General features: G+C 56.8%; 1 protein-coding gene across 3 annotated transcripts; it reads right to left on the minus strand.

The window, feature by feature from the left end:
- Window positions 1-614: 614 nt before the first annotated feature.
- On the minus strand, window positions 615-22,199 carry KATNB1 (katanin regulatory subunit B1). Of its 3 annotated transcripts, none has more exons than XM_072750145.1 (20): window positions 21,337-22,199; window positions 19,777-20,074; window positions 15,445-15,575; window positions 12,279-12,396; window positions 6,805-6,905; window positions 6,385-6,426; window positions 5,706-5,789; window positions 5,375-5,490; window positions 4,885-4,956; window positions 4,566-4,716; window positions 4,253-4,443; window positions 4,006-4,136; window positions 3,557-3,607; window positions 2,551-2,618; window positions 2,320-2,439; window positions 2,079-2,228; window positions 1,753-1,829; window positions 1,595-1,669; window positions 1,243-1,359; window positions 615-1,019 (listed from the first exon to the last, which is right to left on the minus strand). In XM_072750145.1, exons 2-20 carry the CDS (start codon window positions 19,814-19,816, stop codon window positions 887-889), a joined length of 1,968 nt encoding a protein of 655 aa, XP_072606246.1. In that variant the 5' UTR covers window positions 19,817-20,074; window positions 21,337-22,199; the 3' UTR covers window positions 615-886. The 3 variants fall into 3 exon arrangements, with proteins under 3 accessions (XP_072606246.1, XP_025867610.1, XP_072606245.1); XM_026011825.2 differs by having other exon boundaries at window positions 21,199-21,348; XM_072750144.1 differs by lacking the exon at window positions 21,337-22,199 and adding an exon at window positions 20,202-20,984.
- Between the last annotated feature and the right edge of the window lie 265 nt (window positions 22,200-22,464).

Below are 22,464 nucleotides of genomic sequence, written 5' to 3' on the forward strand. Positions count from 1 at the left end.
GAACTGGCTAGGGGTGGGTACCACCCTCTTCCCGGTGCTACAAGACTGCCCTCCCCAACCCCACGGGGGGTGTGCTGGCCTCCACCTGGTCCCGCCTCGGCCTCAGCAGGGAATGTGCACAGGGGCTCAGTGGGGCCCTCTCTCCAACTAGGGCTGCCACAGGAGCAGAAGGGGTCAGCGCTGGGGGATCCTCCTGGGAGGAGGGCCACTGCCCTTCCAGCCCTGTCCCAGGAGGCCTCCTGGAGGCGTTGGGGAGGGTGGTGGGCTCAGTGGTGGCCAAGCCTGTGAGGCTTGGGGTCCTGGCACCTGGAAGCATACAGCTGTCGGCCGGCCCCTGAGGCATCCGCAGGACAGCTGGGAGCATGGCTGAGACGGAGGGGATGGGCTGGTGGGGCCCACCCCTCTCCTGTCTCCCTTAGCCTTGGAAGAGGGGGGTGCCTCCACTCCTCCCCCAGGGTGCTCTGCACTGGCCCCTTCCTGCAGGCTGGGCACTCTGCTGCCCCCTGCTGGCCACACTGCCTCTTGGCTCCGAGGGGCCAAGACAGGCCAGTCCTGGGCCTGAGCGAGCTGAGCTGCGTGGCCAGAGAATTCCCCTCCAGGCAAAGAAACCAGGGAATAGTTACAAATTTAATAAAATTGACCTTATAAATTACAGCAGCAGCCCCAGGGCGCTCTTTGCTGCCCCAAGAAGCGGGAGTTGGCAAAGCTGGGCAGCCGCTGCTGGGGAGAAGTTGTCTGAGAGCTCGGGGGCTGTGCAGGTGGCTGGTGGGCCAGCGCTGCCGCCTCCAGGGTGGCCACAGGGCTGCAGCGGGGGCCAGGCAGAGGCTCCTGGGCCCAGGAGCGCACAGGGGACAGGATTAGGGGCTGAGGCCAGGCCGAGAGCTCCTCAGTCCAAACTGGCCATGAGTAGGTGCAGCTCTCGGAAGGCGCTGCCATGACGGCCACTCAAACTTGACTTGCTCTTGACGAGGCCACTGATGCTCTTGAGCTGCTTGTAGCAGAGCCGGCACTTGTGTAGCCTGTGGGCAGAGAAGTAGTGCACGAAGGGCTAGGCCCTTTCCTGCCGGACTACTCCCGCCCTCCTCTGGGAGGCTGGCCGAGGGTACAGGACCCACCCAGGCCAGGCCACGGACAAGCCCAGGCACAACCTCCTCTGTGGGCTATTCCAGCAGAGCCATCAACAAGCAGGCTGGGCCCCCAGACCTGTGTACCCCAACATTCACACCCCACCTGGCCCCTCACCTTTCCTCCCGGCTGATGTCTACACCCACAGAGGGGGGTGCTGCTAGGATGTCAGTGATCAGGGGCAGAAACCGCTGCAGGATCAGCTTCAGGGAGGTGCAGCCAGTCTGGACATAGCTTCAGAGGCAGATGGACAGAGCCACAGAGAGAAAGATAGAGAGCAAGGTACACAAAGACAGAGGGGGTAGGCAGGGGGCCGGGGGCAGCACAGGCTTGTGTGCACCATGGCCTCCCACCTGCAGGGGACAGCAGTGCTACACACCCACCTCCCATGGGCACTGGCCTTGGGGGGTCCTTCCCATTGTCCCTCCCCGTCCCTGTGGTGAGGCGGGTATGGCTTCCCTACATGTACCTCTCATACTTGCTCTGCAGAAGTTTCTCAATCTGCGGCAAGACCGTGGTGCACAGATCCAGCTTCCACAGGGAGCTGAGGAGAGGACCAGGGACAGGTACCCTCAGCACCTGGCTCCACTCACTCGACCCACTCCGCCCACCACGCCGCCTACTTACGCTTTCTGGTTGACAATGTTAAGGAGGTCCACGACTACGGACAGGTCATTGATGGCCACAGCCGAGTCCACTGATGTCTATGCAAACAGAGCACCTGTCAGAGGGGCCTGGAGCCCCTGCCCAGGGAGTGGCGTCATGATGGGCTTTGTTGTGGGGTGTTAACAAGACTGTAGCTAAAATGATGGGTGAGGTCAAGCCCGTAAAGAAGTGCTCAATAAATGATGACGATGATGGCATGAAATCAGCTAGAGTGGTGACAGGGGCCCCTCTGCCCTTGTGCAGCCGCTTTCTGGGGTCAGCCCAAAGCCTGGGGGAAAAGTGCTTGCCTTGATGTCACCCGTGGTCCACACAGCCCGCACGGTGTCCAGGTTCTTGTGGCGGCTGGTAAGTACCACACACATGGTGTCATGGCCTTTGCGGATCTGTGACATGGCATCCTCATCAACCAGCTCCGCCTGCTGGGGGATCTTCACGGCCTGCGTAGGACGAGTGCCCAGGTGCCAACGGTGACGTTCTGTCCTTGCCCCACAGGCTTCCACCCTGCCCCGGGGCTGAGCCCCCACTCACGGGCAGGAAGTCAGATGCCTTTAGCCCGATGGGCTCATTCCGGGTAGCTGGGATGATGGCAGGCTCAGCCTTGGGCACAGGAGTGGAAGTGACAGCCGGGGGCCGGAGTAGGACCTCGAGCTGTTGGGGCCCGGAGCTCAGTGGGTGGCCAGCCTGAGGCCCCCTCTCCGCCCACCCTGGCACGGAGGGCCCCTCTCCCAGCCCTACCATGCCCTCTCCACCCAGACATACATTTGGCACCGGGAACTGCGAGTCCGTGGCTGGGCTGGGCTTTGCCGCCTCCTTGGCTGTGGCCATGTCTGGAGGCAAAAGGGAAAGATCTCTGGGTCAGGTCAGGCCAGAGGGACTGGCGGGGAAGAAGGCGGGGCTTATGGTGGGCCTCTGGGCTGCATCTGTTAACTGGGGGGATGAAGCAGGAGCCACTGGGGCAACTGGGGAAGGAGACAGCAGCAGTGTGTATGTGGGGGGTGAGGGGGCCGGAGAGGTGGGGAGACTCCTGGGGAGGCTTGAGGGTGGGGATACTCCTGGGGAGATGTTCCCTCCCTTTCCACCCACTCACCCACAAATCTGGCAGAAAGCAGGTGTCAAGCACTGCCTGCAGATGGGAGCCAGGGAGCTCCCAGGAGCGGCCTGTCCCCTCACTGGGAATGGAGTGTGTATGCTGGGGTGGGCTGGCAGTGAGTGCATGGTGAGCAGGAAGCACAGGAAACCCCACGTGCAGGGAGAATGAGAAGATGGCCCATTGAAGAGGAAGCCAGGTGAAGGGGAGGGCTGGTCTGTGGGACAAGGGTGCCCCACCCCGGCTTCTTCTCCAATCAGAAAGCAGATCATGTTTTCTCCCAGCAGCAAAACCCAAATCCCCAGCTAGGGCCTGGCTTCCTGCTCCCAGACCCCAGGGAGCCCTGCCCCTCTGCCTCCACCCCCTCCCCACCTGTGGCTCTCCCCAGCTCCTCCCTCTCCTGCAGGCCCTCAGCAGCCCTCTCTCACCAGCCCCGCCCTTGCCTCCACGGTGCTGTCCCATCTACAGACAGTCCCATCTACAGTCCCATCTGGCTGCCTCCTGCCCTCCTCACTAGGGTGCAGGCTCCTGAGGACAGCATCTGCCTGCCTTGCTCATGCACCAGAATCTAAGGTGGAGCCCAGCGCACAATAGGTGCTTTTAGGTGAGCACAGGAAAAAGATCTGGTGGGAGAGAGGCTGGAGCTGGTGCCCCCAGGAGGCCAGGCTCTGTACTCACCGTCCTCAGGGGGTGCTGGGAAGGGCTCACTTCTTCGGGGTGGTGTCCGACCTGCAGAGGCAAAGAGGGCTGGGGACTCTCCCGTTGGCCAGCCCGGGGTCCTGCCTGAGCCTTAAGGGCCAGGCTGGCCTGGGACACGGGGGACGGGAGGTGGCTCTCTGGTACACACACAGCTGCAGACTTGTGACCCTGTTCCCGGTCCCAGGAACCCTCAGGTCTGCCCCCTCCCATCTACTTGCCCCCATGGGGCCTGCCTTTGCTCAGGGTGGGCTGCCAGGCCTCTTCTGGGGCCTTGAGGACCTGGGAACGGAGCCGGGGCCCAGGTGTGACCTGGGAACCCAGTGTCGGAAACAGAGCGACATTGACACTGTCCCCGTAAAGCACCGTCTGTCTCTATGCACAGATGGGACGTTCGGCTAGGTGGGTGGGGGGCGGGGGGCAGGCCTCACTGATGCTGTTCTTGGGCTGGAAGATCTCGTTGTACTCCTCGGTGTTCTGGATCTCGGCCCGAGACTCCCGCTCGTCCCGGTCGTCCTCGCTGCTGGGGCTTCGGCGCTCACTCTCTGAATTCTGCTTCACCCTGTGGGGCAGGGCCAAGGCAACGGGAGGCCAGCCCAGTGAGCTGCAGCTGGGCTCCCCCAAAACCTCCCCAGTGCCAGCCTGCCTCCCGAGCCCTCTGGGCCCTGAGCACCCCACCTCTGAGGCTTGTTGCAGGCTGTGCTGGGCCGTTCATAGATGCGCCGAAGAGGGGCACTGGGGTGGGCCGGCTGCTGTGCCAGGGGCCGGCTGTCCTGCACAGGGTCTTGGGCCACCGTGCCTGTCCTGGTGACCCGTGTCAGGTCCACCACATAAGAGGAGACGTTGCTCTGGGAGAAGGCCACGCCTATCTGCAGGAAGTGGCGGAGCTGGGGTGTGGGTGCGCAGGACCCCAGCAGGGCTAAGGGGTAAGCAGGGGCCTGAGAGGGAGGCGGTGAGCAGCCAGGGGAAGGGCAGGTGGCAGCTCTCTCACCAGCTGGTCGTTGCAGACGGCCAGGTCAGCCACCTTGCCCCAGCTGACTAGGACGACGTCAAAGCAGCGCTCAGGCTCCCAGCCGTAGACACGCAGTGAGTCCTGGCAGCCACTGTATAGGCAACAGCCATCGGGGTTGAAGAGGACGCTCCTGGGCAGGCGAGAGTGGGGGGTGGGTCTCAAGAAATCCAGGAAGGCTGTAGGGAGCCCCGGACAGAGGGAGCAGGAGTGGTGATGGGAACGGCCCACCCCTGCCCCATACCCACATCCAACCACCTTGGGAGGAGGGCTCAGACCCACCACCCAGCTGCCTGCATACCTGACAGGCCCTGGTTCTCCTTCGATGCAGCTCACCACCTGGAACTTCTCCAGATCCCAGAACCGGATGGTCCTGCAAAGGCAGCCAGGCTATATTGGGTAGCCGGTGTCCCCATCCAACCCCCATGCAGGCCCATAGCCCAGGAAGCCCGTTTCTCTGCAAACAGCTGTCCCCCTGGGTTGTGGCCACTAAGAGCAATGCCTGGGATTGCGTGGCAGGTGGAGGGATTTGGCAGGTGGGAGGTTAGCATGGACTTTGGATCTGGATATGCCATGACAACCCAGGACACTGGGGCCGGGGAACCAGGGTTGGGGGAGAGATGGGATCAGGGCCTCATCCTGGCTTGGCCGGAAGTCAGGTCAGTCTACAGAGCATCATCAGGCATAGGACACCTCAGGGCAAAGGCAGACTGGGACAGACACACACAGAGGACACAGGTGTGAGATGGCAGTCATGGGTGACAAGCCTTGTTCCCCCTCTTTTTCCTCACCTGTCAGAGCTGCCGGAAGCCAGGAGGTACTCATTGGGGTGAAACTCCACCACATTGACAGGCCCTGTGTGGCCAGGGAACTCGGACATCATCTTGCCAGCAGTCAGATCCCAGAGCTGGGACAGGGCAGGCTGGAGGTCAGGACCAGGCCTGGGATCTCGGCTGCCCACTCTCCCTCTACTCCCACCCCTGCTCTTTATCTGCAAGCTGCCTTCCCATCTGATAGGCCTGGAATATGTGAGCCTGATCAGGAGGGAGGTGCAGATCCAGGCTGAGTGCACTCAGCAGGCCCCAGTCCCCAGCCCCAGGCCCTGGTCAGGCCAGGAGTTACCTTCACTGTGTGGTCGTCTGCAGCCGATGCCAACCACTTCCCATCAGGGCTGAACCGGAGGCATCGCACAGCTTGGCTGTGTCCCTGAGAAGACGACAGGGTGCTGGGCTCACTGGAGGGGCCTGGGCCTGATGGGCTGCCCGCCTCCCCACCCTGCTCCACCGGGCCCTTGACCAGCAGGCGAGGCGGAGCCAGACGGCTGTGTGCAGGAGAGGTCAGGGGGGACACCTCCACCAGCAGTCATGACTCCGCGGGAAATCCAGATTTCCTGGTCATACAGTTTGGGAAACAACGTATCTTATGCCTCTTTTTTGGAGAGTTAGGTGTCCTGCCTTAATGTCAAGGGTCTAAAAACCAACCAAATTATTCAACTCAGTGCTTCCAAATACCTGTGAACAGGAACCCTCTTCACCTCCCACACCACTAGAGCGTGGAGTGAAGTTTGGTAAACATGGTTCTGGGAGGAATTGTGGAAAGTGGGGGATCCAGGTTCCCCCCCCCCCCGACCCCCCATAGCACTCTTGCTCTGCTCTAGATCCTCATATCTCACTTGGACTCTCATTTCTCACATTCTCCCCTATGGGGGAAAGCATCCCCTTCCAGCTCCTGCCAAGGTCTGGGTACCGCCCCATGCTCCAAAGCTGCTCACAGCATGACCCACCAAGGGTGCCTTCCTTACCCGGTATCGGAAGACACAGCCTTTCCTCCTGATGTCCCAGAGCTGTGGGGGAGGAGCAGAGGAGCCGTCAGGCCAGGTCACAGCCAAGGTGGGCTCAGGCTGCAGAGGCCTCACCAAGCTCTGTCCGGGAGTCCAGGTCAGAGGGTGGTACGTGGACACGAGCAGAGAGGGGTTCTGGGCACCCCCAGGTCATTACGCTCCCAAATGACAGGGATCCGGAAACTGCTCACAAAAGCTGGGCATTCTGAGTGGAAATGTCTGGTGAACGTCTCCACATCCCCTCCCTTGGAGGCCGGAGATTCCGCCAGAGAGAGGGAGGACCCTCCCACGGTGCCCAGAGGCCACCTGCACAGGCCAGACACACAGCCCGGAGCCCTTGGGTGGCCCAGCGGGGAGACATGGGGCATGGCCGAGCCTCACCTTGATGTTTGTGTCCTGTGAACCCGAGGCTACAAACTCGCCATATGGGTGGAAGTCCAGGCTGCAGATGTTGGCTTTGTGGCCCATAAGCGTGCGAAGAACTAGCAAGGAAGAGAGGAGACAGGGGTGTGAGGGGCAAGCCAGATGCCTGGCCGAGGAGGGAATGCTGTGTTCACTCGTGCATGTGCTTCCAAGCAACTGCACAGAAAACCACAACAGCAAATTAAGCAGAGCCCTACCACCCCAACTACTGACCTTCCTCTTTTTCTCCCGAGAGATGACAGCCATTTCTGTCAGTACCCAAGCCCCCTGTAGCTTGCGCTCTCACAAGGGCACCGCCCCCCAAGCCAGCAGGGCTGGAAAGCTACTGCACTCCGTTCATGGACAGACACACAGCTCATGTTCTGCCGACATCCTCAGAGCTGACAGAGGAGGGATGTGGGAGAGGTCTGTGCTGGGGGACAAGCTGCTTGGTTGAAAAGAGAAACCCAGGAAGGCTTTTTGGAGGAGGTGGTAGTTGAGTGGGCTATCAGTGAGTGGAGGGTGAGGGAAGATATTAGGCATAAGGAAATGGCAGGCAAAGGCCCCAAGGAGGGCAAATGGAGGCCATGCCTGGAGTCGCCATGGTGCTCACAGCAGCACCTTCTTCTCCCCTCCATCCAAGGGATCTTGAGGATGGCTGTGAGGACAGAAGGTGCTGTGCAAACCAAGAGAACACACAGGGGACATGACTGGGCCCAGTCACCTCCTGCTGCCCTGGGAAACCTCAGCTCCTATCCTTCAAAGTTTTGCTTGCAGCTCCGTGGCCAGGCCCAGCCCAGCCCAGCCTGACCCAGGCAAAGCCTGTGTTTCTATCTTGGAGTATTCCCTGGTACCACTCAAATTTGCCTCTTCTCTCTGGCCTCAGTTCACTTTTTAAAACATTTACAATTCCGCTGTCTGAACGAACCTGATGATCCCACATGTGCAGGGGCCAAGGGGTGTGGGAATTCAGCCATCCTTAGGTTTGAGCCAAGGTGAAACAGTTGCCTAGTGAGGTAATGAGCTCCCCATTAGAGGAGTTGTTCAAGCAGACTCCAAATGTAATGCTTTTGGGACGAGAGAGCTGAGCTCCAAGCCCTGAGTGACTTAAACTCTATTGGATGATTGTTTCTATCTCCAAGTTTCAGGTCCAGGGCTCTGGAGCCAGACAGAACTGGAAGCGGTGTTGGCTCTGCTCTTTGCTTGCTATGTGACCCTGGGCAATACCTTACCCTCTCTGAGCCTCATAATGGGCCACAATCAGAGTTAAGAAAATGGACATCAGGTGCTTAGCACGGGTGTGCACACAAGAAGTGCTCAGTGAACAACCAGCTACAGTGATTCCTGCTCTAACTCCTTTCTGTCCTGAGAAAGAAAGGTTCACCTTAGTGAACCTTCTCTCCTCTGGTCTCAGAGCACATGTCCTGGTTCTCTGTCTTCTGGCACCAGTGGTGACCATTACCCAGTGCCATGGCCATCTGAGTGCCTCCGTCGTTCCCAGGATGTCTGCTGAGTGCTTCCGGTGTGCCGAGAACAGCCTGAATGACTTCAGCACATTCGCTCCCCCACCCCCAAACACCACCAGGAGGTGGGCGACAGCCTGAGGCTCAGAGGATGAAGCAGCTTGCCTCAGGCCAATCAGCGGGCACAGAGCCAGAATTCAAAGCAGGCATCGGAGTCTCAGAGTCTCGGAGTTTCGAGAAGCATGCTTTACCATGTGACACTTTACTTGAGTCAAGGGAGCTCCTCTGTCTGGGCTCCGAAGACAGAGCCAGACACACCTAAGGGTAGGATCAAATCAGCTGCTCTGGCCGTTACCCGCCTCGAGACAAAGTGCCTACCTCTGCGCACGGCCCACCACATCCACCCCTCCGACCTGGTGCCACTCTGCAGCAGGCCCTGTCCACTGCCGAGCTGGGACTGAGCTGCCTTTACATCCTTCACAGAGTGAGACAGGCGCCAACCACACCAGGACCTCAGCAGCCCCTCCCCACTCTCTGGGGCCGGCATACGCCCTCGGGGCCCAGGCACTGCTTTGCGGGCCAATTTGGGGCCCAGAGGGCACAGACGCAGGCTGGTTCCTGCCCCAGCCCACCGGGCTTCCCCGATCCTGCCCTGCCCCGATGGGACATGGCAGGCTCCACCCCTGTGTGGACCAGACTCATGAAACACAGGCTGCCTCCCTGTGGCATGGCGGGGCCGACCCACCCCTACCCTCTGGCTGTGCGGTGGAAAGCAGGCAGGACCACATTCTTCCGGCGTGACTGCTGCCCCTGCTCTTCTGTCCCAGGAGTGCTCTTGGAAGCCTCCTGCTGTGGGACTCAGTCAGAGGATCCGGGGTGGCGGGCATCCTGGGTCTGCCGTCTGCCCTGCGTGGGGACCTCCAAACCCTCCCAGCTGAGTAGCTGTTCAACCTCTGCCTGAGTCGGGATGGGCTGCCTCTCAGGGCAATGCACGTGACCATCAGGTGGCCCTTTCAGAAGTCCCTCCGCAACGGGTGCCGATCTGCCTGTCACCCTCACTCACACTGTGGTGTGGGTGGCGGCCTGAGGTCTCAGCTATTCCCATCAAGGCTGCAGAGGGCAGGTTTCTGATCCATCACCGAACCCCAAAATGGGAGAAGGAATAGCACTGGGATGAGAGTCTGGATGCCAGGATTTGAGTCCCAGGCTCTGCCACCCCTGCCATGGGGTCTTTATCAAGCTTGGGGGCCCACCTTGGGCCCCAGTTTGGCTGTGTGTCAAATAAGGGGGACCTGCCGATCCAGCTCTGCATCAGAGTCATCCGGAAAGCCAGATTTGGGGCCTCCACCACTACTAAGTCAGGCTCTCTGCTTGTAATGAGCTCCTGGTGGGGCAGCCGACCCTGAGAGTCTAGGACCCAGGAACTCTAGAGGTCTTTGGTTCTCATTCTGTGCCCACCTCAAGGAACTCCTCACATTTCTCTTATGTATGAAGGAGCCCTGGCTGGGAAAGCATGGCACCCTTGGCTTCTCTCTTCTGTCCCTTGCACTTCAGTGAATGGTGAATGGCTGGTGCTGTCCACTGGGCTTCGGATGCAGGCAAGAACTTCTCAGGAAGCCAGCTGCTTTCTGCCGGAGCCGGCTTTCTCAGCTGGAGTCCAGCCAGCCGGGCGTGCTCCTCCCTGGCCCCTTGAGTCCAGCAACAGCCAAGCACAGCGTGCCCCGGCTCTGGCACGTGGCCAGGTGGCAGGAACACGTGCTGAGATGCTAAGCCTGTGGCCCGGTTTGTTATCTCACGGGCTCTGTCTCGCACATGCAGCCCATCACTGGGTGGGCGAGGATCACCCGAGAAGCCCAGGGGCAACATCTCTCTTGGGGACCACCTATGCAAGAAGAGCCCCGTCCTTGAGCAGAGAGAACCCGGCCACTGGGCCTGTGTGGCTGATGGCTGCTGTCCTGCTACAGAGGTAGAACACAAGCACAGGAGAAGCCCAGAGACCTCTGAGTCTCAAACAGGCAAAGGGGCTCTTTTCCGGAAAAAGCAGCGGGGGGCCTCCTGCCTGGCATGCTGGAAGGTCCAGGCTAGATGCTAGCAAAAAGCAGCGAGCAAAGAGGTTTACTAGGACCTCTCAGTGCTGCTCTGCATAGTGTTCCAAAAAAAACGTTGAATTAGCTGTCAACATTTAGAAACAGTGGTGGGGGTGGGGGGGTGGATTCCACTGAAATTTCCAGATTCTCAGCTTCTCTTGAAAAATTTGTATGGCTGGCAACACTGGGCCCACACTGCAATGTGGCTGTACCCAGAGAGGCTGAGAGGTAGCGTCCCCTTTTCAGGAAGTGAGGCTCCCCACGTGGCCCAGAACCAAAGACGCAAGTTTACTTGCCGAAAGAACCCAGCAAGGATCTAGCATACGACCAAGAACCACCACTACAAAACCCCAGGACTCCAGGACAAAGGGCCTACAAGCTTGCAGAGAGACAGGAGAGGCAGGTCCCAGAGGTGACAGCAGGGACCTCCCGATGGCTGCCAAAGAGGAGCCTAACTTGCAACACAGCTGCACCCACAAGCTTCTGAGGGAAAACGATTTCTGATCTAGACTTCTACAAACTCTAAAAAATAGATTTAAAAAAAAGGATGAGGGTAGAATAGAGTCATTTCCAGCCACGGATAGTCTCTAAAACTGTGTCTGTCACGCACGCTTCACGCATGCTTTCTCAGCCAGCTATGAAAGAACAAGCTCTGGCAAAAAAGAGACAGAAGACTGAGAGAGATGATAATGCGGACTCTGGCACAGCAGAGAGACGGGGAGAGTTCCCCGAAGACAAGGCGGCCCCAAGGTGACCACCGGGTTGCAGGCCCCAGGTACTCCTCCACCATTGGGACCCAGGGGACCGAGGCTCTGATGAGAAGAGACGCCTCCTTCATGGGATGGCTTTGAGAGTAGCTCAAGGAGGAGGCTTACTCTTCTGGCAGAGAATTTGGGGATGAATTAGTAACAAAAATGTATAACACATACAGGTGAGAAAAGGACAATTATTAACTCCAGAATGATAATATTCTGTGGCTGTGAATAATATCTCTACGGTCCTGGTACTACAAACCCTGACTCTTTACATGGTGAAATTAGGAGAACAGTGGGGCAATGCTGGAAATGACCGCGGGGGAGGGGGGACAGCTTTAGAAGAGCTCACTTCTTTTTAAGATTTTATTTTTGTAAGTAATCTCTACATCCAACATGAGGTTCAAACGGACAACCTCAAGGTCAAGAGACACGTGCTCCACCAGCTGAGCCAGCCAGGCACCCTTAAGAGAGCTAACTTGTCTTGTACGAGAGGGAGGCAGCAAGAGACGTACACAAGAGACAGGAATTGCCATAATACCATGTCACTGAGAAAAGCGGAGGTAGCAAGACACCGGGTAGAAGAACAGAAGGCCGAGGCCTCTGCAGAATGGGAAGGAGTGGGGTGAAGGCTTCTCCTTTCCATTGCAGTTATTTGTAGAATAGAATGCAGTTATTCCATTTGACTTTTTAAACTAAAATAACTTCTACAAAGATGAAAACTGAATGAAAACAAAGTTCAAGGAGACAGAGGATCTGGCCGCCCTAGCCCCCATTCCCGTGGGCGATGGTTACTGAGGCTAAGAGGCGGCTGCTCCACGTCAGGGCACACACCCTAGTTCTCCCCACAGGCCTCCTAGCTTGTTTACACGTTCCACGTGGCCCCTGGTGGCACCTGCTGTTCTTTCAGGTTCTGAATCTACACCCACCCACCCATCCATAGTGGACCATCTGGAAATTTCCTGCTGCCTCCCGGGTGTCGGCATGCAGAGACAGCAGTATATGTCACTGCTGCCAGACTCCTGGGAGTCTCCAGGAGGGAAGTACCCAATGCAGTCAGACAGGCTTCCTGGAGGAAGCAGCTCAATAGCAGAGCCTGAGACAACACAACCACAGGTGTACATGTGGGGAGGGCGAGCACAGATGCCTACTTTTGGCAGCTTCTAGGTCCCAGACGCGGATGGAGCCCGACTGGGAGCCGGCCACGATGAGCTCCTCTGGGGTGTTGAGGCGGACACTCTCCACTGGGGATGTGTGACCCGTCAGGCTCTGTGGAGAGAGGGTGGCAGCTTCAGTGCATTGTGTGGAGAACCCCTCAGCTGCTGCCCCAAATTCTGGCTCCCTGGGAAGAGTATCAGCAAGAGGCTCAAGCAGGGAGGCTACGCTCCACGGAGCCACACCTGGGCTTTCCTGCAGACAGGCTGAGCAGCTGCTTCTCTTGGCCTTAGCTTGCAGGGCTAGAAGTGGGCCAGACCCCATTTGTGTTCCAACACCTTCCCACTGTCCACTGTGCCCCTGATATGGGCATCATTTGCCAAAACGGCCCTGGGCCCCTTGCGTGGAGCAGCTGACCCTCTAGCCTTGAGTCCAAACCACCACCAACATAGGCTCTGCTTCCATCTCCACTCTGCCTGGCCAAGTCCCTCGGTGGGGAACCCTGACAGCACTGAGGCCTAGCTCGTCAATGGCACACAGCTCACCGTTCCTGGTGATGAGCCAGAATCCCTGGGGACTGCCCCAGTGGGGGACCCTGCCATGTTTCTGGGCGGGGAACTGTGGAACCCAGAGAGAGCCTGGCATTGACATTACTGGGAAAAAACTCTCACCCAACTCAGTGTAGGCCAGAGCTGGAGCAGGGCTGAGGCAGGTTCTGGCCCAGCCCCTTGGAGGGGTGGGAGGTGCTGGCATTTCCAGCTTTCTGGAGAGAAGGGCAGAATCTGAAGTCCATGGCATCTGTCACTCCCCGCACAGCACTGGTCACCCCAAAGCACAGTGGTGACTCCATCATTGTTTGCTAAGACAATGTTTCTGTGGGGCGGTGAGGGGGGGGATGGGAGGAGAAACTGCTCCCCAGCACAAATGTCAAAAGGCCAGACGGTCACAAGCAGCTTGTGGGACTCCCAGCCATCACTGGCAGGAGTAGAAATGGGTATAAACTCCACGGAGGGCAACTGGGCAAAATCTGTCCACATTTAGAAATGCACATTTAGAAAGGCACCTCCCCTGCACATCCGCAACTCCATCCCTGGGAGCCGACCCTGCACGTGTTCAAACACATGGCAAACAAAGTAGACCCAAGGTCATTCGTTGCAGTGAATCTTTTTTCACAAAAGACCCAAAGCCACATAAAGGCCCAACAGAGAAACTGGTCAGCTAAGCTGTGGTCACCCATGCTATATTTGGCTATAAAAATGGCTATAAAGGGGGATCCCTGGGTGGCTCAGTGGTTTGGCGCCTACCTTCGGCCCAGGGCGTGATCCTGGAGACCCGGGATTGAGTCCCATGTCAGGCTCCCTGCATGGAGCCTGCTTCTCCCTCTCCCTGTGTCTCTGCCCCCGCCCCCCGCCACCTCTCTCTCTCTCATGAATGAATAAATAAAATCTTTAAAAAAAAATGGCTATAAAATGAACAAGGCGACCATCTGAATATGTAAAAGATTAAACTCCATGACACTTGTAAGTGAAAAAAGGTGGAGAATGATGTACATAGGATACTGTTTGTGTAAAAAAAAAAAAAAAAAAAAATGGAGGGGGAAGGGAACAGACATACATATTTGCTCACAAATGCAAAAGATCATTCTGGAAAGACACAGGGTCATCAGGAGCTGTGGGTGTCCCCACGGAGGGATGTGGGCGTCAGGTGAGGAAAGATGGCTTTTCACTGCTTCCTCCATGTCCCTTGGGTACTACAATGACATGAGCTCACACAGGCTTAGAAACACACGTGAACAGGTCAAGGTGGCCTGTGTGCAGGGGAGCTAGCATGTGCCTAAATCCGAGGGTGAGCACGAGCTTGGTGGCTTTGCAGCACTCAAGAGGCCTGGTACACAGGCTGACTTCAGTATAGAAGGGGGATGAGAGCAGGGGGTCCCTTCAGGCCCATTTTGGCCAGTGTTTGTTTGTTGGTGTGTTTCCAATCTGTATATGTTACTTTGGCATTTTGGGGGTGGGGGTGAGGGTGGGACACACCAGGACCCTGAAAACAAAGTGAAACAAAACAATGCAACTATAATTCTGTTCTTCACCTGGGGCCCTGGATCAGAAGAATGTTAATACCCTATGCTGGCAAGGTCACGAGGGAGGAGAGGGCAGGTTCTGGTGCTACTGGAGAGGATGTAAATTGATTTCTAAAGGGCAATCTGGCAATATGTTTTGAAAGCTTTTTAAAAAGTGCACACCCTTAGATAGTGCAACCATCACAGATCTACTCAAAGATTGGGGTCGATGAAGACATTTACCTCTGTGGCTGGGCAGAGCCAAAACGCTAGAAATTACTTCTCTGCTGGGAACAGGGCATGGCTAAGCCAATTCTGGCTCATGCCTACACTGGGATACCATGAAGTTGTCAAAAACCACGGTGTTAGGAGGATATCTGTTGACACCGGAAAATGCCCGCACATGATAAAGATTGCTATCTTTGAAACCCAGGCTACAGAAGAATAAGACAGTGTTCCAAAAATATGTTGTTCTATATTTACGTGGTCCCCACGTGTGCATGTGTGCATGTGTGTGCACATGTGTATATGTGTACAGGTGTGTGGAAGCATATGAATTTCTATCAGCACCTAGAAGGATGTGGACCAAAATACCAACTGCAGCAGTCTCTGGATGATGGAAACAGATATAATTCATTTTTGTATTTTTCCCTCCTTTATGTTTTCCTGTTTTGGAAGACAGTTTTTGGCAAGGAATTTGTTGTGTGACCAGGAGAAAAATGCTGTTAAAGAAACAGCTCTCTAATCAGCTTCAACCAGTGCTCTCAGATCCTTTCTGTGCAACCAGACAGGGAATGATTCAAAGTAACCTCCAAGTACAGCTGACAGGTGGGTGGATGGGCCAGTGGGCAAGCCTCAATCTCCGGCCCATGGGCTTATTTTAGCTTTCTTGCATAGGCTCCCTGGAATTCTGTCCACCACCAGGGGACTCACCCATTCCTGAGGGCCAGCCACTGTCCCAGTCATCCTGGGGGCACTGATGCCGTGCTGTGTTCCCCTAGCCTCTGGCTGGGTGCCCCAGGCTCCCCAACCCCTGACCCCACCCTGCCCACAGTCTCCTCCCTGGACCTTTGTCCTGTTTCCCACCATTCAGCGAGGCTCACCATGATGCAGTTGGGTTTGTTGATGGACCACAGGTTGACTCGGCAGTCATCTCCACCAGTAGCCAGCAGCCTCCCAGAGGCTTTGCCCAGCACCAGCGAGGACACATTGCTGGCGTGGGCGACAATCTCCTCTACACAAGGAAGGACAGAAGGAGAAGGCAGTCAGAGGGCTAAATGTGGTCATGTGGAGGAGGGCCAGGCCCTGCCCACTACAGCCCCTGGTCCTGGTACCCAAAGTCCAAGTGGAAAGGTCCACCCACTTCAGCTCCCCTTTGGTGCCAGACACCTCGGCACAACCCCAGGAGCCTGGCTGCTTGGGCAGGCCTTGCACCCAGGCAGGAATGAAATGACTATTTCCCAACTTCAAGTATTCATGTCCCCCCTTCAGGCCTCAAGGTTTGCTCCTCTTTCTGCACATGAACTGGTAATATTATTATGCTCACTCTGCTCAATTTAAAAAATTGACTTGCTCCTTTTGTATTTAGCTCTGTCTGAATAAAGATAATTAAATAATAAAATCCATAAAGTTATAAGATTGATATGTCTATTATACTTTTCCTAGACTACAAAACAAAACACAAAACCAATTATTAAAATGAAAAACACTGACCCAAGCAACCATCTAAGCATCTGGTGCTGCTGCTTGCTATGCACATAAACCCACTCTGGGGAACATGCTTTGAGAACCAGTCAGGTCAACTCTAGACAAGCTGTCTCCAAGTGAGCTCCCCCAGGCCTTCAGCCCACAGTGTCAGAATCACAGACCAGGTTCTGGTCTGAGCTCTGCTTGCTGAAGGCTGTGTGGCCTTAGACCAGTCACTCACCCTCCCTGAGGGCTGGGTTCCTCATCTGGTAAACGGGGATAAAAACAGTGCCTGCCTGGTTTACTGAGCTGCCAGGAGCCACTGACAACAGGCTGGAAGCTGTGCTCTGTGGTTCTTCATCTGGCTAAGGCATGGACGGTGGACACTGGGGCCCCTGGCAGGGACAGGAGGATGGGAGGCCAGAGGGCGCCAGCTGAGGGGCCTGGGTGGGAGTGAGGGCTGGTCACAGTGGGCAGCTGTGAGGGCCCTGGCCTGGACTGCTGGGGGGAACCGCAGGGCAGCAGACACCAACCACAGAGGGGCTTGTCAATGCTCCAAAGGGAACAGACATGAGGACCCAGAGGCAGCCCAGGCCTTCAAGCCAGGCCCTCAGTGAGATTCTAGGAACGAGGAGGAGAAAAGACAGGTCTCTCCACGCCAGCAAAGGGAATACCCCAGTGTGCCGACACCCGGAGACAACTGGGAGGCTGGCTTAGGTGACACTGAGGAGGGCCTGCAGTCATTCTGTAGAGAGTCTCCACCCTGCCTGGGGGTCTCCATGGCAAAGGCTTCAAACCTCAGGGTGGTCTGGAAATGGGGCCCAGAAAGGCTGTCTGTCAGGCAGCATGGCTCAGAGGGGCCATCAAAACTTCCCGGGGCCCAGACCCCAGGCTCCATCTCACAGATGATGCCCCACCTCACAGCCTCACCCAGTCCCAGCAGAAGGTGAGAGGCTCCTGCAGGCCTAAACATCAGTGGGGGCCTCGGGGACCCCATCACTGAACCCAAGGGAGCTGAGCCCCTCCCTAGTCTTCATCTCAACTATGGAGCCTTCTGTCCTCTGGACACTGTAGGGACAGATACCTGGGGTGCTCTGGGACTCTAGCCGTAGACTCTTGTCTGTTCAAGAGCTTCTGTTGGGCCCTAGTGACTGGCCAACTCTGAAAGAGGGCAAACCACCTTCTGCCTGAGCTCTCTGTTCCCAAGCCTTGGGCCCTCTCCCCTTCTCTGAAAGCACTCCCTAACGTGCACTGCCCTCCACTCGTGCCCTACCTATAAGGCCTGAGTGTCTGCCCTGGCTCTCAGTTTTCCCAGGGAAAGTTCTGGCTGGGCCCTACCTCACGAGGCCTCCTTGAGCACATTACTACCCCTCTATGGGCCTCAGGACTACTGCCCCTGGAGACAGCCTTTAATGCATAATATAAATGTTTCCTGGGTGCTTGCTCTAGGCCCAACATTGGGGAGCCAGTGGGGAAGGACAGTGAGAAGGTTCCTGTGTTCATGCTACAGCCTGATCAGATGGGTCCTGGGACAGGGCAGTCAGCTGAAGACCCACAGACATTGGGGTGAGAAGGATTTAGAGGTTGGGCCCTTCTAGTGGGGCTCAGATCACTACCCTCTAAGCAGCCTGCCTGAGGTCTCCAGCCTGACTGAAGCTCCTGGAGGGGTGAGGGACCAGAGGAAGAGGGAGGTACATCATGGGCCCTAGGAAGCCTTGGCAGGGGTACTGTCCCCAGTGCTCCCCCTCTGGCCTGAAAGACAACATCCACCAGTGGCCTAGGCCTGGGTACCGAATTTGGGTGCAAACAAATAAAATCCCTCACAGCATCTCTTGGCAGGCTAGGCTGATGGCTGCAGGCCTGCACCAGCTTCCCAAGCTCAACTGGCATAACCTGGGCCCCACGTCCCAGCCATAGCTGGGGATTCTGCCACAGGTGCTGAGGATTTGCACCATTAATGAAAGGTGAAGAGAGCAGACCTGAATGACGCAAGCTGGCCTAGCACCTTCTGATCCTTGCTGGACTCTAGCCACAAGGAGCCAGGGGTCATTTGGCTTTGGGCTCTTCAGATAGCTTATACTCACAGGGACTGCTATGCACATGAACTTGTCAGTAAAGCCCAACATACCTGATCATATTACCACCTTGTTTGAATACTCTGATGGCTTGACCTTGCCTTTAAGATAAAGCCAAGGCCTCAGAAGGGCTGGGGTCCTGTGGACATATGCCCCTCAAGACCCCAAAAGCCTCATGTGGCACATTCTCTCCACTGCTGTGTGGCAGCTCATGGGCTCCTTTGAGCCCTTCCACCTTGCTGAGCTTCCTGCCCCAGGGCCTTTGTATGTGCTGTTTAGCACTCCCCTACCCCACCTGCCAGCATCTTGTTAACTGAGTCAAACCACATGTCCCAGCTTGGAATCAGACAAGGAGAAATGGAGGGGTGCGGTTATCTGATTTCTGTCTCTTGCAGTCCCTAGGCTCTGAGCCCCATTGCATAGGGACCTCCCCGACTATCTCCCCAGTGCCTGGTTCTACACTCAGGCAAGACCAGTTATTGAAGGAATACATAACCTCAGTAAATACAAAGCCACTCTGTCCACAGTGTACCCTCCTTGGGAGCCCATACAGGGTTCTCTCAGAAGAACCCTAGGGCTAAAAAACAGTTTGAAACTATCCAAAGCTCTCATTTTAGATGTGAAAACACTGATGTCCAGCAAAAGATTTTGCCCCGATTCTCACAGTTAAAAAGTGGAGGGGCCTTGCCCAGTGTTTGAAAACAGCTCAGGGACAGCACATAGCAGAAGGTGACCAGTTTGGGCACAACAAATCTATGTTAACCAGTTATCATAGATGTGGTAAGGCAGTTCCCAAAATAAGATATTGAGGACCCTGGGATCCTCAAGATCCTTTCTGAGGGGTCTAAGAGAACAAAACTATTTTCATAGTAACACCAAGATGGTATTCGACTTTTACACTCTTCTTCTTTTTTTTTTTTTTTTAACACTCTTCTTTGCTCAAAAGCATACAGGGGTTTTTTTGGGGGAAGATACAAAATACGTGATGACACCATCACTAATGGCATTTGACTGCTCTTGTGTTTTAAAACTTCTGATTGTTAATCTCTAACATGTAAATATTGATAACTCCCACGAACAAAAACTTTTTGGGGTCCTCGACAATTTTTCAAACTATAAAGAAGTCCTGAGATCAAAAAGTTTAGAGCTGCTGGTGGAGAATAACGTGAGGGTGGGTGGTGCTGGTGTTCGTGACATTCCAGAGCCCTGCCAACATCCCTTGGCCTACCCTCTCACTACCACCACCCTTCTCCTGCCCCCCAAATGCCCCCATCTCCTGAGGGAAGCCTGACTCCTGAGATGTCTGCAAATGCCGAGAACACCTCTCAGCATCTCTCTCCCCTAGTCCCACGCATCAGCCTAACTGTACTAAGTGCTTCTTCATGTTCACCACCATGCTTGGGTCTCACAGCAGCTGTAAAATGAGGGTGTGATTATCTCATTGTATAGACAGGAAATTCACCTCAGAGAGGTTAGGTCACCTACCCAGCGTTACCCAGCTAAGAAGTGCCAAAGTCACGATTTGCATCCTGGTCTATCTTATTCCAAGGCTGGGAGTCTCCCTCTGTGATAAGTACAGGGGACAAATCTTGGGGTCCAGGCCACCCAGCAACAAGCAGCTAACAGGATAAATGGGGTGAGGGGTGGGGGGGAGAAAGAGAGAAAATCACTTACGTAACTTCCAGGCTGTCTTGGTGACTACAGGAGTGGCCATCCTGCAGTTGGTGGCACCTGAAGCTCCACGCACTAAACAGACTGCTCTTCTCCTGGGGTGGGGGTGGATCCCCCCCAGATCCGCCAATCAAGTTGGCAGGGAGTTCTCACACATCCAGGCAGAGGGAATGCGTCGTCTCTCAGCCCTGGACAGCCTCGTGGTGTTAGGTCACAGCAGCCACAGCAGCAGTCTGTTTGTGCCCGTCAGGATCCCGGATTATGGAATGTCAGGCTTGAGCCATGTCAGTTCAACCCTGGGCTGGAACACAAACAGAAGCAATGGCTTGTTTGAAAACACTTGGTGGGAGTTCGGGAAGCTCTAGGCTTACAGAATGACAGCCACAGCTCCCGGGATCACCAAGACTGCTTCATAAAGAGACACCCACCATAGCCACCAGAGCAAAGAGCTGCACCGCAAATGGGGTGTGAGAATCTGGAGGGGGCACCTCAGACAGGGTGACTCGGAACACAGGGAGAGAAAGGCCCTCCCAGAGGCCAGGATGATGGGATGGGAGGCGGCTCTGTTCCAGGCGGCTGGCTGCAAGTGCAGCCGCCGCAGTGGGGCGGGGAAGACCACATGTCTGCAGTTGAGATAGATTTCTGGGAGTCACAGTTTCGTCTGACGCTATGGGAAGGAGGTGGAGCCAGGGGCCCAGGAGAGGCACTCCAGAGACAGGCATTTAAGTCTTCTCTGGGGAGAATGTCAAAGAGGGCCCTGAGGGTCCTATCCCTCCGTTTCTCATGGCAGGGGAGCTATTCGTGGCCCCTGCAGTCCCAAGGACAGTACTGGAACTAGGTCTCCAGTCTGGGCATAGGTCGTCGGCCTCCTCGACCACAAGGCCGCTTCATGAGGCCGGCTACCCCCTTCTTCCAAGCCTCTTTCCCACGATCCCTCCCTCTCCTCTCCTTCCTCTCGCTCCTGGCTTCCCCAGTTCTCTCTAGTCCCCCGTTCCTTCCCCTTCTCCCAGCCTCCTACGTCCCCCATTCGTGCACATCCTGTGTCCCGGGCCCCTTATCTTGACCCCTGCCTCGCCAGACCCCCTGAATTCCCCTTCCCTTTCTGCTATCAGTACAGCCCATTCATTCACTCTCCTTCCAGGGTCCCTGTTGGTCACTCAGCCCTCTGCGGACCCTCGGCTCCGCTTCCGGCCTACCCGGTCTCCCCCTCCGGTCCCCACGCCCGTCCCCGCCCGCCCCCCGCCCCGAGGCTGCGGCTGGCCCCTCGGCCTCGCCCGATCCTCCCGCTCCTCTCCGCTCGCGGGGCCCGGCTCCAACTTCCCCCTGCCCGGAGCCCTCTCCGCACAGCCCGGCTCGGCCCCGCCTGGCTCGGCCCAGTCCTAGGCCCGGAGCCCCCCTCCCCTCCTCGCCCCTGGCCCACTCCACCTGCAGCTAAGGCTCCGGAGGCCGAGGCTCCGCTCCCGGCGCGACCCCCACTTGGCTCCATCCCCCGCCCTGATTGGCCGCTGCTTGACAACCGACCCTCACAACAAAACCTCCGGCTCAGAGCCCCGCCCTCCTCACCTCCCGCACCAATCAGCCGCCGCGAGCGCTCCGCCTCCCGCCAGGCCCGGCCAATCGAAGCAGGCGCTTCTGCCGCTCTTCCTGAGTACCCGCCCCCTACTCCTGAATTGGACTAATCCCGAGGAAGGAGAACTCAAGAGCCGCCCCTCAGCTTCTAATGAACCGGCGAAGCCTGTCTTTTCCTTGGTCCCGCCTCCGCCTCAGGTTTTCCCATTCCTCTCCTTTTCCTTCTGTCCCTCTTAGTTCGCGTTTGAAACTATTACGAGACAGCTCTCCGATGTCGGCTGCGCCAATCGCTTCAGCGACCGTCCCAATCTGACCAATAAGCGCCCGCCTTATTGGGAAAAAAAAAACCAGTTCCCAGGTAGCCAATGGGAAGGGGCCGTCGGGAGCCGCGTGAAGCCGCGGACCTTCCATCTTGGAGTGGGGCGAGGCGGGGCAAGGGCTTCTTGCTCCGCCGCAGTTCTGCTTCTTCCGCGTGGTCGGGACTTTGCCCGTCCTCTTTGGCTCGGACGGGAGACCCGCGGGGCGACGGAGCCTGATCCCGGGCCCGAGCTGCCTCCAACTAGAGCTCCGAAGAAGGCCGGCTGCGGTGGACGCTCGGGTTGGGTGGGCTCAGGGAGGGGCCGTGACAGCCGGACCCGCCCGGGGCCCGAAGACCCCGGCCCTTCCTGGTCATCCGCCAGCGCTGACTTCGTGCGGCTCAAGGCAGCTCGGTCTCTTGTAACTACCCCGGCACCCCCAAGTGGGACGGAGACCTGTTCCCGTTGACGGAGAGGAAACCGAGGCCCGGGTGGAGGCGCTTGTCACGGCCGCACGACCCAAAAGTGGTGTTGGCCTCGACTCCTTGCCTGGGTTTCTGCGCCTGCGCCGGAGAGGGGTGCGCCCCTCGTGATGCGCTTTTCGGGAGTGGGTCGAGAGAGGTCGGTGGGAGCTACCGAAAGACCACTGGCTCGGTGTGAAGTCCGATCAAACTGTGTTTCCCCTCAACTTTTTATTATTGTGAAAAGCCCCTTAGAGGAAAAATTGTAAAGAATTCTACGACCATGTATAATCGTTTAATAGTACAATCCAGCACTTGTTAATGCTTCTCCTTATTTGCTTTGCCCGTGTAGGTGTTTCCTCTGA

The sequence above is a fragment of the Vulpes vulpes genome, chromosome 2 (genome assembly GCF_048418805.1).
Source record: "Vulpes vulpes isolate BD-2025 chromosome 2, VulVul3, whole genome shotgun sequence".
NCBI lineage: Eukaryota > Metazoa > Chordata > Mammalia > Carnivora > Canidae > Vulpes > Vulpes vulpes.